This window comes from Oncorhynchus keta, chromosome 5, assembly GCF_023373465.1.
Source record: "Oncorhynchus keta strain PuntledgeMale-10-30-2019 chromosome 5, Oket_V2, whole genome shotgun sequence".
NCBI lineage: Eukaryota > Metazoa > Chordata > Actinopteri > Salmoniformes > Salmonidae > Oncorhynchus > Oncorhynchus keta.
Genome location: NC_068425.1, coordinates 38,234,380 through 38,258,910, shown reverse-complemented (window position 1 = coordinate 38,258,910; position 24,531 = coordinate 38,234,380). Strand labels below are relative to the sequence as shown.

The 24,531-nt window shown below is 45.3% G+C and overlaps 1 protein-coding gene across 1 annotated transcript in view; it reads right to left on the bottom strand.

Annotated features, from left to right (window-relative positions):
* tbcd (tubulin folding cofactor D) overlaps positions 1 to 24,531 on the bottom strand; it is a 227,884-nt gene that overhangs the window by 83,490 nt on the left and 119,863 nt on the right. The window contains 4 exon segments of the mRNA XM_052520050.1: positions 1,421 to 1,494; positions 3,409 to 3,489; positions 11,702 to 11,787; positions 18,178 to 18,207. Coding sequence (XP_052376010.1) covers positions 1,421 to 1,494; positions 3,409 to 3,489; positions 11,702 to 11,787; positions 18,178 to 18,207 — 271 coding nt within the window.

Below are 24,531 nucleotides of genomic sequence, written 5' to 3'. Positions count from 1 at the left end.
TGTGTTACAGATGAACAGTGACTACAGATGAACACCCAGTCTATTCCACAGTAAGACAATGTGTTGTGTTAGAGCAGGTAGGTGAACAGTGACTACAGATGAACACACCCAGTCTATTCCACAGTAAGACAATGTGTTGTGTTAGGTAGGTGAACAGTGACTACAGATGAACACACCCAGTCTATTCCACAGTTAGACAATGTGTTGTGTTAGAGCAGGTAGGGAACAGTGACAGATGAACACACCCAGTCTATTCCACAGTAAGACAATGTGTTGTGTTAGAGCAGGTAGGTGAACAGTGACTACAGATGAACACACCCAGTCTATTCCACAGTAAGACAATGTGTTGTGTTAGAGCAGGTAGGGAACAGTGACTACAGATGAACAAACCCAGTCTATTCCACAGTAAGACAATGTGTTGTGTTAGAGCAGGTAGGGAACAGTGACTACAGATGAACACACCCAGTCTATTCCACAGTAAGACAAACAGTGACTGTGAACACACCCAGTCTATTCCACAGTAAGACAATGTGTTGTGTAGAGCAGGTAGGTGAACAGTGACTACAGATGAACACACCCAGTCTATTCCACAGTAAGACAATGTGTTGTGTTAGAGCAGGTAGGGAACAGTGATTCCACAGATGAACACACCCAGTCTATTCCACAGTAAGACAATGTGTTGTGTTAGAGCAGGTAGGTGAACAGTGACTACAGATGAACACACCCAGTCTATTCCACAGTAAGACAATGTGTTGTGTTAGAGCAGGTAGGGAACAGTGACTACAGATGAACACACCCAGTCTATTCCACAGTAAGACAATGTGTTGTGTTAGAGCAGGTAGGGAACAGTGACTACAGATGAACACACCCAGTCTATTCCACAGTAAGACAATGTGTTGTGTTAGAGCAGGTAGGGAACAGTGACTACAGATGAACACACCCAGTCTATTCCACAGTAAGACAATGTGTTGTGTTAGAGCAGGTAGGGAACAGTGACTACAGATGAACACACCCAGTCTATTCCACAGTTAGACAATGTGTTGTGTTAGAGCAGGTAGGTGAACAGTGACTACAGATGAACACACCCAGTCTATTCCACAGTAAGACAATGTGTTGTGTTAGAGCAGGTAGGGAACAGTGACTAGGTCTATTCCACAGAACAGTGAGGTAGGTGAACAGTGACAGATGAACACACCCAGTCTATTCCACAGTAAGACAATGTGTTGTGTTAGAGCAGGTAGGTGAACAGTGAACAGTGACTACAGATGAACACACCCAGTCTATTCCACAGTAAGACAATGTGTTGTGTTAGAGCAGGTAGGTGAACAGTGACTACAGATGAACACACCCAGTCTATTCCACAGTAAGACAATGTGTTGTGTTACAGCAGGTAGGAAACAGGACCAATGACATAGCTCACCTGTTGTGGCCATATAATCAGGTACTTGAGGGGTCAGATTATGCAAAGCCTTTGTCGCCAGCTGTCGAATCACCCTGCAAAACAACAGATACACATGCAGAGGAGAATTCCACTTTCTCCATTACATACAATGGCTTCTACTCTAATAGGCTACACACAGTACCAACGCTTTAATGGCAACATGCTGGCATACGGACTTGGGACAAACACAGAAGACAAATACTAACTTGAGGTGTGCTTGATTTAGCTTCTGGGACTATTCCATTGGTTTAGCTTCTGGGCCTATTCCATTGGTTTAGCTTCTGGGACTATTCCATTGGTTTAGCTTCTGGGACTATTCCATTGGTTTAGCTTCTGGGCCTATTCCATTGGTTTAGCTTCTGGGCCTATTCCATTGGTTTAGCTTCTGGGCCTATTCCATTGGTTTAGCTTCTGGGCCTATTCCATTGGTTTAGCTTCTGGGCCTATTCCATTGGTTTAGCTTCTGGGCCTATTCCATTGGTTTAGCTTCTGGGCCTATTCCATTGGTTTAGCTTCTGGGCCTATTCCATTGGTTTAGCTTCTGGGACTATTCCATTGGTTTAGCTTCTGGGACTATTCCATTGGTTTAGCTTCTGGGACTATTCCATTGGTTTAGCTTCTGGGACTATTCCATTGGTTTAGCTTCTGGGACTATTCCATTGGTTTAGCTTCTGGGACTATTCCATTGGTTTAGCTTCTGGGACTATTCTATTGGTTTAGCTTCTGGGACTATTCTATTGGTTTAGCTTCTGGGACTGTTCCATTGGTTTAGCTTCTGGGACTATTCCATTGGTTTAGCTTCTGGGACTATTCTATTGGTTTAGCTTATGGGACTATTTTCTGGGACTATTCCATTGGTTTAGCTTCTGGGACTATTCCATTGGTTTAGCTTCTGGGACTATTCCATTGGTTTAGCTTCTGGGACTGTTCCATTTGTTTAGCTTCTGGGACTATTCCATTGGTTTAGCTTCTGGGACTATTCTATTGGTTTAGCTTCTGGGACTATTTTCTGGGCCTATTCCATTGGTTTAGTTTCTGGGACTATTTTCTGGGCCTATTCCATTGGTTTAGCTTCTGGGACTATTCCATTGGTTTAGCTTCTGGGACTATTTTCTGGGCCTATTCCATTGGTTTAGCTTCTGGGACTATTCCATTGGTTTAGTTTCTGGGACTATTTTCTGGGCCTATTCCATTGGTTTAGCTTCTGGGACTATTCCATTGGTTTAGCTTCTGGGACTATTTTCTGGGACTATTCCATTGGTTTAGCTTCTGGGACTATTTTCTGGGCCTATTCCATTGGTTTGGCTTCTGGGCCTATTCCAAACACATACGACAAATACTAACTTGAGGTGTGCTTGGTTTAGCTTCTGGGACTATTCCATTGGTTTAGCTTCTGGGACTATTCCATTGATTTAGCTTCTGGGACTATTTCATTGGTTTAGCTTCTGGGACTATTTCATTTGTTTTTGCTTCTGGGACTATTTCATTGGTTTAGCTTCTGGGCCTATTCCATTGGTTTAGCTTCTGGGCCTATTCCATTGGTTTAGCTACTGGGCCTATTCCATTGGTTTAGCTTCTGGGCCTATTCCATTGGTTTAGCTACTGGGCCTATTCCATTGGTTTAGCTTCTGGGCCTATTCCATTGGTTTAGCTTCTGGGACTATTCCATTGGTTTAGCTTCTGGGCCTATTCCATTGGTTTAGCTTCTGGGCCTATTCCATTGGTTTAGCTTCTGGGCCTATTCCATTGGTTTAGCTTCTGGGCCTATTCCATTGGTTTAGCTTCTGGGCCTATTCCATTGGTTTAGCTTCTGGGCCTATTTCATTGGTTTAGCTACTGGGCCTATTTCATTGGTTTAGCTACTGGGCCTATTCCATTGGTTTAGCTTCTGGGACTATTCCATTGGTTTAGCTACTGGGACTATTCCATTGAAAAAGGACATGGATGAGGACAGGAAAGGCCCTTACCCGTCCCAGTGGTTGATCTTCATGGCTACCAAGTGGTCGATCATGGGCCTGGTGTATTCTGGGAAACTGGCGATGTAAACACTGAAGAGAACAGGGTAAGAGGTTATTACTATTTTATTACTACAGGTAATGTTATAACTACTACTATTACAGGTAATGTTATAACTACTACTACAGGTAATGTTATAACTACTACTATTACAGGTAATGTTATAACTACTACTACCACAGGTAATGTTATAACTACTACTACTACAGGTAATGTTATAACTACTACAGGTAATGTTATATAACAACTACTACTACTACTACAGGTAATGTTATAACAACTACTACTACAGGTAATGTTATAACTACTACTATTACAGGTAATGTTATAACTACTACTATTACTACAGGTAATGTTATAACTACTACTACAGGTAATGTTCTAACTACTACTACAGGTAATGTTCTAACTACTACTACTACTACTACTACAGGTAATGTTACAACTACTACTACTATTACAGGTAATGTTCTAACTACTACTACAGGTAATGTTCTAACTACTACTATTACAGGTAATGTTCTAACTACTACTATTACAGGTAATGTTCTAACAACTATTACAGGTAATGTTCTAACAACTATTACAGGTAATGTTCTAACAACTATTACAGGTAATGTTCTAACAACTATTACAGGTAATGTTATAACAACTATTACAGGTAATGTTATAACAACTATTACAGGTAATGTTATAACAACTATTACAGGTAATGTTATAACAACTACTACTACAGGTAATGTTATAACAACTACAGGTAATGTTATAACTACTACTACTACTGGTAATGTTATAATTACTACTACTACTGGTAATGTTATAACTACTACTACTACTGGTAATGTTATAACTACTACTACTACTGGTAATGGTATAACTACTACTACTACTACTACTACTACAGGTAATGTTCTAACTACTACTATTACAGGTAATGTTCTAACTACTACTATTACAGGTAATGTTCTAACAACTATTACAGGTAATGTTCTAACAACTATTACAGGTAATGTTCTAACAACTATTACAGGTAATGTTCTAACAACTATTACAGGTAATGTTATAACAACTACTACTACAGGTAATGTTATAACAACTACTACTACAGGTAATGTTATAACAACTACTACTACAGGTAATGTTATAACAACTACTACTACAGGTAATGTTATAACTACTACTACTACTGGTAATGTTATAATTACTACTACTACTGGTAATGGTATAACTACTACTACTACTGGTAATGGTATAACTACTACTACTACTACTACTACTACTACTACAGGTAATGTTATAACAACTACTACTACAGGTAATGTTATAACTACTACTACAGGTAATGTTATAACTACTACTACTACTACAGGTAATGTTATAACTACTACTACTACTACAGGTAATGTTATAACTACTACAGGTAATGTTGTAACTACTACTACTACTACAGGTAATGTTATAACTACTACTACTACTACTACTACTACTACAGGTAATGTTATAACTACTACTACAGGTACTGTTATAACTACTACTACAGGTACTGTTATAACTACTACTACTACTACAGGTACTGTTATAACTACTACTACTACTACAGGTACTGTTATAACTACTACTACTACAGGTACTGTAATAACTACTACTACTACAGGTAATGTTATAACAACAACTACTACTACAGGTAATGTTATAACAACTACTACTACAGGTAATGTTATAACAACTACTAATACAGGTAATGTTATACCGGACCCAGCTAACTGCAGTACCGGACCCAGCTAACTAACTAACTACAGTACCGGACCCAGCTAACTAACTAACTACAGTACCGGACCCAGCTAACTAACTAACTACAGTACCGACCCAGCTAACGAACTAACTACAGTACCGACCCAGCTAACTACAGTACCGACCCAGCTAACTACAGTACCGACCCAGCTAACTACAGTACCGAACCAGCTAACTACAGTACTGGACCCAGCTAACTACAGTACTGGACCCAGCTAACTACAGTACCGGAACCAGCTAACTACAGTACTGGACCCAGCTAACTACAGTACCGGACCCAGCTAACTACAGTACCGAACCAGCTAACTACAGTACCGAACCAGCTAACTACAGTACCGGAACCAGCTATACAGTACCGGAACCAGCTAACTACAGTACTGGACCCAGCTAACTACAGTACCGGACTAACTAATTACAGTACTTTCCTATTTGAAGGCTCCTTCCTCAACAACATTCAGCGTCAGCCTACAGAACATATTGTCAGATTGTTTACTTCCTCAACAACATTCAGCGTCAGCCTACAGAACATATTGTTTACTTCCTCAACAACATTCAGCGTCAGCCTACAGAACATATTGTCAGATTGTTTACTTCCTCAACAACATTCAGCGTCAGCCTACAGAACATATTGTTTACTTCCTCAACAACATTCAGCGTCAGCCTACAGAACATATTGTTTACTTCCTCAACAACATTCAGCGTCAGCCTACAGCACATATTGTTTACTTCCTCAACAACATTCAGCGTCAGCCTACAGAACATATTGTCAGATTGTTTACTTCCTCAACAACATCTTGGGCCTCAACAGTAATCTGCTTCTGCAGTCAGAAGTGTAGTGGGTCTCTCCCCGAGGCTACATTCTTTAACAGGTTTTACTCTCTGATGTGGGAGGAATGTTTCCTCTGACAGTCTAGGTGGCGGTAGAGACGTCACTCATAGGATTAGGATGGGGACAGTCACATTCTACAGAGAGGCAGGGCTGAGTCTGAAATGACATTCTAGTGCACTACGTTAAACAAAGGCCGGTAGAGAATAGGGCACCAATGGGGACAGTCACATTCTACAGAGAGGCAGGGCGGAGTCTGAAATTACATTCTAGTGCACTACGTTAAACAAGGGCCGGTAGAGAATAGGATGCCATTTCAGATGCAGTCAATGACACAGCCTCAGGGCACCAATGGGGACAGTCACATTCTACAGAGAGGCAGGGCTTTGACAGCTCAGATACCTGAGACGTCAGCGATGCATTGAGGAGAGGAGAAAACGTCCCTGGTTCAACATAAAGGACATGTCCTATGCTCACTCCTTTACAAAACAATACTTCTACAATATAAGTGGCCATTTGACTAAGACAAGATAGTACAGCTTCTGTTCTGTGGATCTGGGTAGTATAAAAGATACTGCTACCACCAGGTAGACACCTACCACCACCAGGTAGACACCTACCACCACCAGGTAGACACCTACCACCACCAGGTAGACACCTACCACCACCAGGTAGACTCCTACCACCACCAGGTAGACTCCTACCACCAGGTAGACTCCCACCACCACCAGGTAGACTCCCACCACCACCAGGTAGACTCCCACCACCACCAGGTAGACACCCACCACCACCAGGTAGACACCCACCACCACCAGGTAGACTCCCACCACCACCAGGTAGACACCCACCACCACCAGGTAGACACCTACCACCACCAGGTAGACACCTACCACCACCAGGTAGACACCTACCACCACCAGGTAGACACCTACCACCACCAGGTAGACACCTACCACCACCAGGTAGACACCTACCACCACCAGGTAGACTCCTACCACCACCAGGTAGACACCTACCACCACCAGGTAGACACCTACCACCACCAGGTAGACTCCTACCACCACCAGGTAGACTCCTACCACCACCAGGTAGACTCCTACCACCACCAGGTAGACTCCTACCACCACCAGGTAGACTCCTACCACCACCAGGTAGACTCCTACCACCACCAGGTAGACTCCTACCACCACCAGGTAGACTCCTACCACCACCAGGTAGACTCCCACCACCACCAGGTAGACTCCCACCACCACCAGGTAGACTCCCACCACCACCAGGTAGACTCCCACCACCACCAGGTAGACTCCCACCACCACCAGGTAGACTCCCACCACCACCAGGTAGACTCCCACCACCACCAGGTAGACTCCCACCACCACCAGGTAGACACCCACCACCACCAGGTAGACTCCACCACCACCAGGTAGACTCCTACCAGCACCAGGTAGACTCCCACCACCAGGTAGACACCCACCACCAGGTAGACACCCACCACCAGGTAGACACCCACCACCAGGTAGACACCCACCACCAGGTAGACTCCCACCACCACCAGGTAGACTCCCACCACCACCAGGTAGACTCCCACCACCACCAGGTAGACTCCCACCACCACCAGGTAGACTCCCACCACCAGGTAGACACCCACCACCAGGTAGACTCCCACCACCACCAGGTAGACACCCACCACCAGGTAGACTCCTACCACCACCAGGTAGACACCCACCACCAGGTAGACTCCCACCACCAGGTAGACTCCCACCACCAAGTAGACTCCCACCACCACCAGGTAGACTCCCACCACCACCAGGTAGACTCCCACCACCACCAGGTAGACTCCCACCACCACCAGGTAGACTCCCACCACCAGGTAGACTCCACCACCAGGTAGACTCCCACCACCAGGTAGACTCCCACCACCAGGTAGACTCCCACCACCACCAGGTAGACTCCCACCACCACCAGGTAGACTCCTACCACCACCAGGTAGACTCCCACCACCAGGTAGACTCCCACCACCACCAGGTAGACTCCTACCACCACCAGGTAGACTCCCACCACCAGGTAGACTCCTACCACCACCAGGTAGACTCCCACCACCAGGTAGACTCCCACCACCAGGTAGACTCCCACCACCACCAGGTAGACTCCCACCACCACCAGGTAGACTCCCACCACCACCAGGTAGACTCCTACCACCACCAGGTAGACTCCACCACCAGGTAGACTCCCACCACCACCAGGTAGACTCCCACCACCACCAGGTAGACTCCCACCACCACCAGGTAGACTCCCACCACCACCAGGTAGACTCCCACCACCACCAGGTAGACTCCCACCACCAGGTAGACTCCCACCACCACCAGGTAGACTCCCACCACCACCAGGTAGACTCCCACCACCACCAGGTAGACTCCCACCACCACCAGGTAGACTCCTACCACCAGGTAGACTCCCACCACCAGGTAGACTCCCACCACCACCAGGTAGACTCCCACCACCAGGTAGACTCCTACCACCAGGTAGACTCCCACCACCACCAGGTAGACTCCCACCACCACCAGGTAGACTCCCACCACCACCAGGTAGACTCCCACCACCACCAGGTAGACTCCCACCACCACCAGGTAGACTCCTACCACCACCAGGTAGACTCCTACCACCACCAGGTAGACTCCTACCACCACCAGGTAGACTCCTACCACCACCAGGTAGACTCCCACCACCACCAGGTAGACTCCCACCACCACCAGGTAGACTCCCACCACCACCAGGTAGACTCCCACCACCAGGTAGACTCCCACCACCACCAGGTAGACTCCCACCACCACCAGGTAGACACCCACCACCAGGTAGACTCCCACCACCACCAGGTAGACACCCACCACCACCAGGTAGACACCCACCACCAGGTAGACTCCCACCACCACCAGGTAGACTCCTACCACCAGGTAGACTCCCACCACCAGGTAGACTCCTCCCACCACCAGGTAGACTCCTCCCACCACCAGGTAGACTCCCACCACCACCAGGTAGACTCCTACCACCAGGTAGACTCCCACCACCAGGTAGACTCCTCCCACCACCAGGTAGACTCCTCCCACCACCAGGTAGACTCCTCCCACCACCAGGTAGACTCCCACCACCACCAGGTAGACTCCCACCACCACCAGGTAGACTCCCACCACCAGGTAGACTCCCACCACCAGGTAGACTCCCACCACCAGGTAGACACCCACCACCAGGTAGACTCCCACCACCAGGTAGACTCCCACCACCAGGTAGACTCCCACCACCAGGTAGACTCCCACCACCACCAGGTAGACTCCCACCACCACCAGGTAGACTCCCACCACCAGGTAGACTCCTACCACCACCAGGTAGACTCCTACCACCACCAGGTAGACTCCCACCACCAGGTAGACTCCCACCACCAGGTAGACTCCCACCACCAGGTAGACTCCCACCACCAGGTAGACTCCTACCACCAGGTAGACTCCCACCACCAGGTAGACTCCCACCACCAGGTAGACTCCACCACCAGGTAGACTCCCACCACCACCAGGTAGACACCCACCACCAGGTAGACACCCACCACCAGGTAGACACCCACCACCAGGTAGACTCCCACCACCAGGTAGACTCCCACCACCACCAGGTAGACTCCCACCACCACCAGGTAGACTCCCACCACCACCAGGTAGACTCCCACCACCACCAGGTAGACTCCCACCACCAGGTAGACTCCCACCACCACCAGGTAGACTCCCACCACCACCAGGTAGACACCCACCACCAGGTAGACACCCACCACCAGGTAGACACCCACCACCAGGTAGACTCCCACCACCAGGTAGACTCCCACCACCAGGTAGACACCCACCACCAGGTAGACACCCACCACCAGGTAGACACCCACCACCAGGTAGACACCCACCACCAGGTAGACACCCACCACCAGGTAGACTCCCACCACCAGGTAGACTCCTCACACACAGGGAAATGGTTTCTAAAGACACAACCCTCTGTGAAGACTCCTACCACCACCAGGTAGACTCCTACCACCACCAGGTAGACTCCTACCACCACCAGGTAGACTCCCACCACCACCAGGTAGACTCCTACCACCACCAGGTAGACTCCTCCCACCAGGTAGACTCCTCCCACCAGGTAGACTCCTCCCACCAGGTAGACTCCTCCCACCAGGTAGACTCCTACCACCAGGTAGACTCCTACCACCACCAGGTAGACACCTACCACCACCAGGTAGACTCCTACCACCACCAGGTAGACTCCTACCACCACCAGGTAGACTCCTACCACCACCAGGTAGACTCCTACCACCACCAGGTAGACTCCTACCACCACCAGGTAGACTCCTACCACCACCAGGTAGACTCCTACCACCACCAGGTAGACTCCTACCACCACCAGGTAGACTCCTACCACCACCAGGTAGACTCCTACCACCACCAGGTAGACTCCTACCACCACCAGGTAGACTCCTACCACCACCAGGTAGACTCCTACCACCACCAGGTAGACTCCTACCACCACCAGGTAGACTCCTACCACCACCAGGTAGACTCCTACCACCACCAGGTAGACTCCTACCACCACCAGGTAGACTCCTACCACCACCAGGTAGACTCCTCCCACCAGGTAGACTCCTCCCACCAGGTAGACTCCTCCCACCAGGTAGACTCCTCCCACCAGGTAGACTCCTCCCACCATGTAGACTCCTCCCACCAGGTAGACTCCTCCCACACACAGGGAAATGGCCTAAATGTGTACACGTAACCACAGCAGTGTTCTACAATATTGGACCGTTGACCTTTTTCGAATTCTGTCGTGCAGCTCAAGCAATTTCTCCAACTGTCAACACATTCAAATTGAATAGAGGACGTGTAACGCAGAGGGGTTGGTTGGGAATTGTGGGGAGGGGCGCGTTGGGCTGTGTACCCCCTCCCCCGCGGATGGTGGTCTCAGATCCACGTAATATATTCCATATTGTAGATTAATAGGAGAAGACATAAGAACTATTAAATAAAATATGGAACCAATGAGTAACCAAAATAAGTGAAGAATCTCATTTACAATATATTTTGATTTCTTTAACAAAGTAGCCACCCTTTTGCCTTAATGACAGCGTTGCACACTCTTGGCACACCCTGGAATGAGTGGGTGTGTCCAAACTTTTGAATAAGTACTGTATATTTGCTCATAAAAGCGTCTCCACCACTATTTCTCGCATAATACATTTTACAGACAACAGAAAGACCCCAATATGTCAAACAAACAAATTGTCTGTCAACAATTATGAAATTGTCCCCATTTCCCAGTAGTGACTTTTTTTCAAGCGTCAGGTAATTCATCCTGGTTAATATATATTCTGTAGCTCAGTTGGTAGAGCATGGCGCTTGTAACGCCAGGGTAGTGGGTTCGATTCCCGGGACCACCCATACGTAGAATGTATGCACACATGACTGTTTGGATAAAAGCGTCTGCTAAATGGCATATAATAATAATATTAATAATAATAATACTGTGTCTCGTTATTAAGGAGGTCCATTTTGGCTCAAGAGCTCCCCTAGAGGTCAAACCTCTGTAGAGTATCTTTAACTCACCTGATGGACAGGTAACAGTTGTTCAGGTTCCCAACAGCAAAGTAGTCCGCTGCTACTACGATGTCGATGCCGTAGGGGAACGTGCCCTGGAGACAGAGAGGCAAGGGATCACGTCTATGTTTTTACTTTATGTACCAAGAGAACAGTGGTTTCAGTGTGACCGACGGGGTTCCAACACAGGTCTCCTGTTAGCCCGCTGAGCTAAAGCCTATGCATTAGACCAGGGAGCTAACACAAATCTCCAGGTCTCAGGCAAGGTTACCAAAACACCTCTGTGTCCATCAGTAAACCAACGAGGCTGATTCCCTGACCTGTCAATGTTTAATTTATTTTATTCCACCTTTATCTAACCAGGTAGGCTAGTTGAGAACACCTTTATTTAACACCAGGTAGGCTAGTTGAGAACACCTTTATTTAACACCAGGTAGGCTAGTTGAGAACACCTTTATTTAACCAGGTAGGCTAGTTGAGAACACCTTTATTTAACCAGGTAGGCTAGATGAGAACACCTTTATTTAACCAGGTAGGCTAGTTGAGAACACCTTTATTTAACCAGGTAGGCTAGTTGAGAACACCTTTATTTAACCAGGTAGGCTAGTTGAGAACACCTTTATTTAACCAGGTAGGCTAGTTGAGAACACCTTTATCTAACCAGGTAGGCTAGTTGAGAACACCTTTATTTAACCAGGTAGGCTAGTTGAGAACACCTTTATTTAACCAGGTAGGCTAGTTGAGAACACCTTTATTTAACCAGGTAGGCTAGTTGAGAACACCTTTATTTAACCAGGTAGGCTAGTTGAGAACACCTTTATTTAACCAGGTAGGCTAGTTGAGAACAGCTTTATTTAACCAGGTAGGCTAGTTGAGAACACATTTATTTAACCAGGTAGGCTAGTTGAGAACACCTTTATTTAACCAGGTAGGCTAGTTGAGAACACCTTTATTTAACACCAGGTAGGCTAGTTGAGAACACCTTTATTTAACCAGGTAGGCTAGTTGAGAACACCTTTATTTAACCAGGTAGGCTAGATGAGAACACCTTTATTTAACCAGGTAGGCTAGTTGAGAACACCTTTATTTAACACCAGGTAGGCTAGTTGAGAACACCTTTATTTAACCAGGTAGACTAGTTGAGAACAAGTTCTCATTTACAACTGCGACCTGGCCAAGATAAAGCATAGCAGTGTGAACAGACAACACAGAGTTACACATGGAGTAAACAATAAACAAGTCAGATAACATAGTAGAAAAAAGAAAGTCTATATACATTGTGTGCAAAAGGCATGAGGAGGTAGGTAATAAATAGGCCATAGGAGTGAATCATTACAATTGATCAGATTAACACTGGAGTGATACATGACCAGATGAACATGTGCAGGTAGAGATACGGGGGTTTTTAATTTGCTGTTTTATACTTTTGTGAATTCAATGGTTTTTACTAGATTACTTGCAGTTTTTCATGTTGTCTGTCTGTAATTTATTTTGTAATGACTTGGTGCTGCCTATCTTGGCCAGGGCGCTCTTGAAAAAGACATTTTAATCTCAAATGAGCCCTTCCTGGTTAAATAAAGGTTAAATATATATATTTTTAAATGAGTCACAATGAATGACATGAACAGTTGAATAATATGAAATCTCAATGGTAATTACATGTCGATAACTAGTCCCTAGATCTGACGCCAAGCTTGGCAAGTGCTGGCTGCACACAAAGCATATTAATCTGCCTGTGGCCAAGTCAGTGTTGACATTTCTTGATCAGCACAGAATTGAGTTTTCTGCCAGTTGTTGATCTGTTAAAAGGACTTTAGTGACAGTCAGTTACACCTGGATGGTAGGTGATCATTACAGACAGTTGTTGATCTGTTTAAAGGACTTTAGTGACAGGCAGTAACACCTGGATGGTAGGTGATCATTACAGACAGTTGATGATCTGTTTAAAGGACTTTAGTGACAGTCAGTAACACCTGGATGGTAGGTGATCATTACAGACAGTTGTTGATCTGTTTAAAGGACTTTAGTGACAGTCAGTTACACCTGGATGGTAGGTGATCATTACAGACAGTTGATGATCTGTTTAAAGGACTTTAGTGACAGTCAGTAACACCTGGATGGTAGGTGATCATTACAGACAGTTGTTGATCTGTTTAAAGGACTTTAGTGACAGTCAGTAACACCTGGATGGTAGGTGATCATTACAGACAGTTGTTGATCTGTTTAAAGGACTTTAGTGACAGTCAGTTATACCTGGATGGTAGGTGATCATTACAGACAGTTGTTGATCTGTTTAAAGGACGTTAGTGACAGTCAGTAACACCTGGATGGTAGGTGATCATTACAGACAGTTGATGATCTGTTTAAAGGACTTTAGTGACAGGCAGTAACACCTGGATGGTAGGTGATCATTACAGACAGTTGTTGATCTGTTTAAAGGACTTTAGTGACAGTCAGTTATACCTGGATGGTAGGTGATCATTACAGACAGTTGTTGATCTGTTTAAAGGACGTTAGTGACAGTCAGTTACACCTGGATGGTAGGTGATCATTACAGACAGTTGTTGATCTGTTTAAAGGACTTTAGTGACAGTCAGTTACACCTGGATGGTAGGTGATCATTACAGACAGTTGTTGATCTGTTTAAAGGACTTTAGTGACAGTCAGTAACACCTGGATGGTAGGTGATCATTACAGACAGTTGATGATCTGTTTAAAGGACTTTAGTGACAGTCAGTAACACCTGGATGGTAGGTGATCATTACAGACAGTTGTTGATCTGTTAAAAGGACTTTAGTGACAGTCAGTAACACCTGGATGGTAGGTGATCATTACAGACAGTTGTTGATCTGTTTAAAGGACGTTAATGACAGTCAGTTACACCTGGATGGTAGGTGATCATTACAGACAGTTGTTGATCTGTTTAAAGGACTTTAGTGACAGTCAGTAACACCTGGATGGTAGGTGATCATTACAGACAGTTGTTGATCTGTTTAAAGGACTTTAGTGACAGTCAGTAACACCTGGATGGTAGGTGATCATTACAGACAGTTGATGATCTGTTTAAAGGACTATAGTGACAGTCAGTAACACCTGGATGGTAGGTGATCATTACAGACAGTTGTTGATCTGTTTAAAGGACTTTAGTGACAGTCAGTAACACCTGGATGGTAGGTGATCATTACAGACAATTGTTGATCTGTTTAAAGGACTTTAGTGACAGTCAGTAACACCTGGATGGTAGGTGATCATTACAGTCAGTTGTTGATCTGTTTAAAGGACTTTAGTGACAGTCAGTAACACCTGGATGGTAGGTGATCATTACAGACAGTTGATGATCTGTTTAAAGGACTATAGTGACAGTCAGTAACACCTGGATGGTAGGTGATCATTACAGACAGTTGTTGATCTGTTTAAAGGACTTTAGTGACAGTCAGTAACACCTGGATGGTAGGTGATCATTACAGACAGTTGTTGATCTGTTTAAAGGACTTTAGTGACAGTCAGTTACACCTGGATGGTAGGTGATCATTACAGACAGTTGTTGATCTGTTTAAAGGACTTTAGTGACAGTCAGTAACACCTGGATGGTAGGTGATCATTACAGACAGTTGATGATCTGTTTAAAGGACTTTAGTGACAGTCAGTTACACCTGGATGGTAGGTGATCATTACAGACAGTTGTTGATCCGTTTAAAGGACTTTAGTGACAGTCAGTAACACCTGGATGGTAGGTGATCATTACAGACAGTTGATGATCTGTTTAAAGGACTTTAGTGACAGTCAGTTACACCTGGATGGTAGGTGATCAATACAGACAGTTGTTGATCTGTTTAAAGGACTTTAGTGACAGTCAGTAACACCTGGATGGTAGGTGATCATTACAGACAGTTGTTGATCTGTTTAAAGGACTTTAGTGACAGTCAGTTACACCTGGATGGTAGGTGATCATTACAGACAGTTGTTGATCTGTTTAAAGGACTTTAGTGACAGTCAGTAACACCTGGATGGTAGGTGATCATTACAGACAGTTGTTGATCTGTTTAAAGGACTTTAGTGACAGTCAGTAACACCTGGATGGTAGGTGATCATTACAGACAGTTGTTGATCTGTTTAAAGGACTTTAGTGACAGTCAGTTACACCTGGATGGTAGGTGATCAATACAGACAGTTGATGATCTGTTTAAAGGACTTTAGTGACAGTCAGTTACACCTGGATGGTAGGTGATCATTACAGACAGTTGATCTGTTTAAAGGACTATAGTGACAGTCAGTAACACCTGGATGGTAGGTGATCATTACAGACAGTTGTTGATCTGTTTAAAGGACTTTAGTGACAGTCAGTAACACCTGGATGGTAGGTGATCATTACAGACAGTTGTTGATCTGTTTAAAGGACTTTAGTGACAGTCAGTAACACCTGGATGGTAGGTGATCATTACAGACAGTTGTTGATCTGTTTAAAGGACTTTAGTGACAGTCAGTAACACCTGGATGGTAGGTGATCATTACAGACAGTTGTTGATCAGTTTAAAGGACTTTAGTGACAGTCAGTAACACCTGGATGGTAGGTGATCATTACAGACAGTTGTTGATCAGTTTAAAGGACTTTAGTGACAGTCAGTAACACCTGGATGGTAGGTGATCATTACAGACAGTTGTTGATCTGTTTAAAGGACTTTAGTGACAGTCAGTAACACCTGGATGGTAGGTGATCATTACAGACAGTTGTTGATCTGTTTAAAGGACTTTAGTGACAGTCAGTAACACCTGGATGGTAGGTGATCATTACAGACAGTTGTTGATCTGTTTAAAGGACTTTAGTGACAGTCAGTTACACCTGGATGGTAGGTGATCATTACAGACAGTTGTTGATCTGTTTAAAGGACTTTAGTGACAGTCAGTTACACCTGGATGGTAGGTGATCATTACAGACAGTTGTTGATCTGTTTAAAGGACTTTAGTGACAGTCAGTTACACCTGGATGGTAGGTGATCATTACAGACAGTTGTTGATCTGTTTAAAGGACTTTAGTGACAGTCAGTTACACCTGGATGGTAGGTGATCATTACAGACAGTTGTTGATCTGTTTAAAGGACTTTAGTGACAGTCAGTTACACCTGGATGGTAGGTGATCATTAGACAGTTGTTGATCTGTTTAAAGGACTTTAGTGACAGTCAGTAACACCTGGATGGTAGGTGATCATTACAGACAGTTGTTGATCTGTTTAAAGGACTTTAGTGACAGTCAGTTACACCTGGATGGTAGGTGATCATTACAGACAGTTGTTGATCTGTTTAAAGGACTTTAGTGACAGTCAGTAACACCTGGATGGTAGGTGATCATTACAGACAGTTGTTGATCTGTTTAAAGGACTTTAGTGACAGTCAGTTACACCTGGATGGTAGGTGATCATTACAGACAGTTGTTGATCTGTTTAAAGGACTTTAGTGACAGTCAGTTACACCTGGATGGTAGGTGATCATTACAGACAGTTGTTGATCTGTTTAAAGGACTTTAGTGACAGTCAGTTACACCTGGATGGTAGGTGATCATTACAGACAGTTGTTGATCTGTTTAAAGGACTTTAGTGACAGTCAGTTACACCTGGATGGTAGGTGATCATTACAGACAGTTGTTGATCTGTTTAAAGGACTTTAGTGACAGTCAGTTACACCTGGATGGTAGGTGATCATTACAGACAGTTGTTGATCTGTTTAAAGGACTTTAGTGACAGTCAGTTACACCTGGATGGTAGGTGATCATTAGACAGTTGTTGATCTGTTTAAAGGACTTTAGTGACAGTCAGTAACACCTGGATGGTAGGTGATCATTACAGACAGTTGTTGATCTGTTTAAAGGACTTTAGTGACAGTCAGTAACACCTGGATGGTAGGTGATCATTAGACAGTTGTTGATCTGTTTAAAGGACTTTAGTGACAGTCAGTTACACCTGGATGGTAGGTGATCATTACAGACAGTTGTTGATCAGTTTAAAGGACGTTAGTGACAGTGTAACACCTGGATGGTCGGTGATCATTACAGACAGTTGTTGATCTGTTTAAAGGACTTTAGTGACAGTCAGTAACACCTGGATGGTAGGTGATCATTACAGACAGTTGTTGATCTGTTTAAAGGACTTTAGTGACAGTCAGTAACACCTGGATGGTAGGTGATCATTACAGACAGTTGATGATCTGTTTAAAGGACTTTAGTGACAGTCAGTAACACCTGGATGGTAGGTGATCATTACAGACAGTTGTTGATCTGTTTAAAGGACTTTAGTGACAGTCAGTAACACCTGGATGGTAGGTGATCATTACAGACAGTTGTTGATCTGTTAAAAGGACTTTAGTGACAGTCAGGGCAGGTTACTGTAACACCTGGATGGAAGGTGATCATTAAAACCCTAATGTACTGTGTATCATAGCATTAGTCATGTAATAACTAATAACCTATGGTTTTGGTAACTGGGTTCACAAACCTGTCTTCCCACATTCTCCTGGAAGGCAGCCTGGGAGAGAAACAGAAGAATACACAGTTTAGAAGTAGTTAGATAGTCAGTAGTCAGATCTGATATAAATGACAGGGACTAAGAGACAGTAGTTAGATAATAGTAGTGAGATCTGATATAAATGACAGGGACTAAGAGACAGTAGTTAGATAATAGTCAGTAGTGAGATCTGATATAAATGACAGGGTCTAAGAGACAGTAGTTAGATAATAGTAGTGAGATCTGATATAAATGACAGGGTCTAAGAGACAGTAGTTAGATAATAGTCAGTAGTGAGATCTGATATAAATGACAGGGTCTAAGAGACAGTAGTTAGATAATAGTCAGTAGTGAGATCTGATATAAATGACAGGGTCTAAGAGACAGTAGTTAGATAATAGTAGTCAGATCTGATATAAATGACAGGGTCTAAGAGACAGTAGTTAGATAATAGTCAGTAGTGAGATCTGATATAAATGACAGGGTCTAAGAGACAGTAGTTAGATAATAGTCAGTAGTCAGATCTGATATAAATGACAGGGACTAAGAGACAGTAGTTAGATAATAGTCAGTAGTCAGATCTGATATAAATGACAGGGACTAAGAGACAGTAGTTAGATAATAGTCAGTAGTGAGATCTGATATAAATGACAGGGACTAAGAGACAGTAGTTAGATAATAGTCAGTAGTCAGATCTGATATAAATGACAGGGACTAAGAGACAGTAGTTAGATAATAGTCAGTAGTCAGATCTGATATAAATGACAGGGTCTAAGAGACAGTAGTTAGATAATAGTCAGTAGTGAGATCTGATATAAATGACAGGGACTGAGAGACAGTAGTTAGATAATAGTCAGTAGTCAGATCTGATATAAATGACAGGGACTAAGAGACAGTAGTTAGATAATAGTCAGTAGTGAGACCTGATATAAATGACAGGGACTAAGAGACAGTAGTTAGATAATAGTCAGTAGTCAGATCTGATATAAATGACAGGGTCTAATAGACAGTAGTTAGATAATAGTAGTGAGATCTGATATAAATGACAGGGTCTAAGAGACAGTAGTTAGATAATAGTAGTCAGATCTGATATAAATGACAGGGTCTAAGAGACAGTAGTTAGATAATAGTCAGTAGTGAGATCTGATATAAATGACAGGGACTAAGAGACAGTAGTTAGATAATAGTCAGTAGTCAGATCTGATATAAATGACAGGGTCTAAGAGACAGTAGTTAGATAATAGTCAGTAGTGAGATCTGATATAAATGACAGGGTCTAAGAGACAGTAGTTAGATAATAGTAGTCAGATCTGATATAAATGACAGGGTCTAAGAGACAGTAGTTAGATAATAGTCAGTAGTGAGATCTGATATAAATGACAGGGTCAATCCAGAAAGTTAATTAAAATTACATTCAGGAATAAAAAAATGGACCATTATTTTCTATGATGATTTTTTTAACATGTAAATTGAATTTCAATTAATTCCCTGGATTTATTGAATTAAAAAGGTAATTTCTCAACCTTGATACATGGTTTGATATGTGTACGAGAGAGAGACTGAAACGGAGAGACAGAGACAGACTGAAACAGAGAGAGACAGAGAGAGACAGAGAGAGAGAGAGACTGAAACAGAGAGAGACAGAGAGAGACAGAGACAGAGAGAGACTGAAACAGAGAGAGACAGAGAGAGACTGAAACAGAGAGAGACAGAGACAGACAGAGACAGAGACAGACAGAGACAGAGACAGACAGACAGAGACAGACAGAGAGAGATTGAAACAGAGAGAGACAGAGAGAGACAGAGAAAGACAGAGAAAGACTGAAACAGAGAGAGACAGAGAGAGACAGAGAGAGACAGAGAGAGACAGAGAGAGACAGAGAGAGAGACTGAAACAGAGAGACAGAGAGAGACTGAAACAGAGAGACAGAGAGAGACTGAAACAGAGAGAGACAGAGAGAGATTGAAACAGAGAGAGACAGAGAGAGATTGAAACAGAGAGAGACAGAGAGAGATTGAAACAGAGAGAGACAGAGAGAGATTGAAACAGAGAGAGACAGAGAGAGATTGAAACAGAGAGAGACAGAGAGAGATTGAAACAGAGAGAGACAGAGAGAGATTGAAACAGAGAGAGACAGAGAGAGAGAGAGAGAGAGAGAGAGAGAGAGAGAGAGAGAGAGAGAGAGAGAGAGAGAGAGACTGAAACACAGAGAGACAGAGAGAGAGAGACAGACAGAGTGGTCACTCACTGATGCAGCTCTACGACAGTTGACGTTTCGGTCGAACACAGCAGTGATCACCAGAGCACTGAAAAAAGAGAGAGAAAAAGAGAGAGAGACAGAGACACAGAGAGACAGAGAGAGACGGAGAGAAGAGAGACGGAGACAGACAGAGAGAGACACAAATAGATGGACAGATAAACACACTGATACACAGGCAGGCAGGTGAATGTATGTATTACCTTTATGCCTTTGCATTGGGTGTTGACCCACAGTGAAGTCATTGCTAAGATCAGACATGAACCCTTGAACAAAACAGATCACCCAAGTTTGACCTTGTGGTTGTTGATAAAAGTCTGAACTAATAAACTACCACTCAAGTAAAGTGTTAGCCAGTTTCTTGGTCGACCGACTGGAGAAAAACAACCTAATCTGGGCTGAGAACCAAAATTCAACAAGTTGACATTGTGCCAACAACAACAACCTGAAGGAATGTATGATTAAATATGACTCCGGGGCCCCCTCCTGCAGTCGCCAACTCCGGGGCCCCTCGACTCCGGGGACCCTAACCTGACTAACTCTGTTCTCTCTGTCCCTGGATCCTAACCCTGACTAACTCTGTTCTCTGTCCCTGGACACTAACCCTAACCTGACTAACTCTGTTCTCTCTGTCCCTGGACACTAACCCTGACTAACTCTGTTCTCTCTGTCCCTGGACACTAACCCTGACTAACTCTGTTCTCTCTGTCCCTGGACACTAACCCTGACTAACTCTGTTCTCTCTGTCCCTGGACACTAACCCTGACTAACTCTGTTCTCTCTGTCCCTGGACCCTAACCCTGACTAACTCTGTTCTCTCCGTCTCTGGACACTAACCCTGACTAACTCTGTTCTCTCTGTCCCTGGACCCTAACCCTGACTAACTCTGTTCTCTCCGTCTCTGGACACTAACCCTGACTAACTCTGTTCTCTCTGTCCCTGGACCCTAACCTGACTAACTCTGTTCTCTCTGTCCCTGGACACTAACCCTGACTAACTCTGTTCTCTCTGTCCCTGGACCCTAACCCTGACTAACTCTGTTCTCTCCGTCTCTGGACACTAACCCTGACTAACTCTGTTCTCTCTGTCCCTGGACCCTAACCCTGACTAACTCTGTTCTCTCTGTCCCTGGACCCTAACCCTGACTAACTCTGTTCTCTCTGTCCCTGGACCCTAACCCTGACTAACTCTGTTCTCTCTGTCCCTGGACCCTAACCCCGACTAACTCTGTTCTCTCTGTCCCTGGACCCTAACCCTGACTAACCACTGTGGTTTCAGTGAGGCAACAGTCCATCTGGACTGGAGGACGGAAAGAAAGAACGAGAGAGTCTCATCTGAGGAGGAGAGTTCATGCATGTATGTGTGTGTGTGTGTGTGTGTGTGTGTGTGTGTGTGTGTGTGTGTGTGTGTGTGTGTGTGTGTGTGTGTGTGTGTGTGTGTGTGTGTGTGTGTGTGTGTGTGTGTGTATGTAAATGCCACACTAAAGTAGAGTAAAAATGTCAAGAGGCTTTTATGAATCTGGAGCAGGACTGAGCTTGCCTGAGCCTCGGTACCAAACAGCCACCGAAACCAACCACGCCAGGCGAAACTTGGCACGGCTGGCTGCAGGGAGCGGGAGGCTGGTGTGTGTGTGTGTGTGTGTGTGGGGGGGGGGTTAAAACTGACACTGCAGAGGCACAGGGCCAGACATGTCCATGGAGGGAGGGAGGGGCAGGGTGCGTAAATGAACGTCAACTTCTCTGCAGACACAGGCAGGACAGGTGTGGAGTCATGCACAGCTAAGAGGTACACCTGAGACCTGAACCTGCACACACAGACACCTGAGACCTGAACCTGCCCACACACAGACACCTGAGACCTGAACCTGCGCACACAGACACCTGAGACCTGAACCTGCCCACACAAAGACACCTGAACCTGCACACACAGACACCTGAGACCTGAACCTGCACACACAGACACCTGAGACCTGAACCTGCACACACAGACACCTGAGACCTGAACCTGCACATACAGACACCTGAGACCTGAACCTGCCCACACAGACACCTGAGACCTGAACCTGCCCACACACAGACACCTGAGACCTGAACCTGCACACACAGACACCTGAGACCTGAACCTGCACACACACACAGAGACACCTGAGACCTGAACACACACACAGAGACACCTGAGACCTGAACCTGAACACACACACAGAGACACCTGAGACCTGAACCTGCCCACACACACAGAGACACCTGAGACCTGAACACACACACAGAGACACCTGAGACCTGAACCTGAACACACACACAGAGACACCTGAGACCTGAACCTGCCCACACATACAGAGACACCTGAGACCTGAACACACACACAGAGACACCTGAGACCTGAACCTGAACACACACACAGAGACACCTGAGACCTGAACCTGCACACACAGACACCTGAGACCTGAACCTGCACACACAGACACCTGAGACCTGAACCTGCACACACAGACACCTGAGACCTGAACCTGCACACACAAAGACACCTGAGACCTGAACCTGCCCACACACACAGAGACACCTGAGACCTGAACACACACACAGAGACACCTGAGACCTGAACCTGAACACACACACAGAGACACCTGAGACCTGAACCTGCCCACACACACAGAGACACCTGAGACCTGAACACACACACAGAGACACCTGAGACCTGAACCTGAACACACACACAGAGACACCTGAGACCTGAACACACACACAGAGACACCTGAGACCTGAACACACACACAGAGACACCTGAGACCTGAACCTGAACACACACACAGAGACACCTGAGACCTGAACCTGCACACACAGACACCTGAGACCTGAACCTGAACACACACACAGAGACACCTGAGACCTGAACCTGCACACACAGACACCTGAGACCTGAACACACACACAGAGACACCTGAGACCTGAACCTGAACACACACAGAGACACCTGAGACCTGAACACACACACAGAGACACCTGAGACCTGAACACACACAGAGACACCTGACTGACAAGCAAGCCCCTCCACTCATCACTTCATCCTCTCATCACCCTCTCCTCCTCATGGCCAGAAACAACCCACTCACCACTTCCTCCTCTCATCACCCTCTCCTCCTCATGGCAAGAAACAACCCACTCATCACTTCCTCATCTCATCACCCTCTCCTCAGCAGGGCCAGAAACAACCCACTCATCCACAGTAACATGAACACAACACCTCCATTCACCTTAAGGAGCGTCTGCCTGCCTGTCTGTGAAAAACAACCCACAGTGCATCACTTCCTCCAGCCAGAGGGAGTCTCATCACCCTCTCCTCAGCCAGAGGCAAGAAACAACCCACTCATCACTTCCAGCCAGAGGGATCACCCTCTCCTCAGCATGGCAAGAAACAACCCACTCATCACTTCCTCCTCTTAACATCACCCAGAGGGAGATATGGCTCCTCCTCATGGCTTAAGAAACAGCCCACTCAGTTATGGCTTAACTCCTCATCAGCCAGAGGGAGTTATCCTCCTCATGGCTTAACAGCCAGAAACAACCCACTCATCACTTAACAGCCAGAGGGAGTCCAGCCAGAGGAGTTATGGCTTAACAGCCAGAGGGAGTTATGGCTTAACAGCCAGAGGAGTTCTCCAGCCAGAGGGAGTTATGGCTTAACAGCCAGAGGGAGTTATGGCTTAACAGCCAGAGGGAGTTATGGCCCACTTAACAGCCAGAACCTCCAGACCCTCTCCTCAGGGAGAAACAACCCACTCATCACTTCCTCATACTCTCATCACCCTCTCCTCCTCATGGCCAGAAACAACCCACTCATCACTTACATACCTCCTCTCATCACCCTCCTCCTTGTTACATGGCCAGAAACAACCCACTCATCACTTCCTCCTCAGCCAGACCCCAGTCATACGATATGTTGTTACTGGGAACAGCCAGAGGTTATGGGAACTAGCCAGTACATACGATACTCTTGTTACTGGGAACTCCTCAGTACATACGATGCCGTTGTTACTGGGAACTATGGCTTAGTAGCCAGAAACTAACCCACTCATCACTTCCTCACTGGG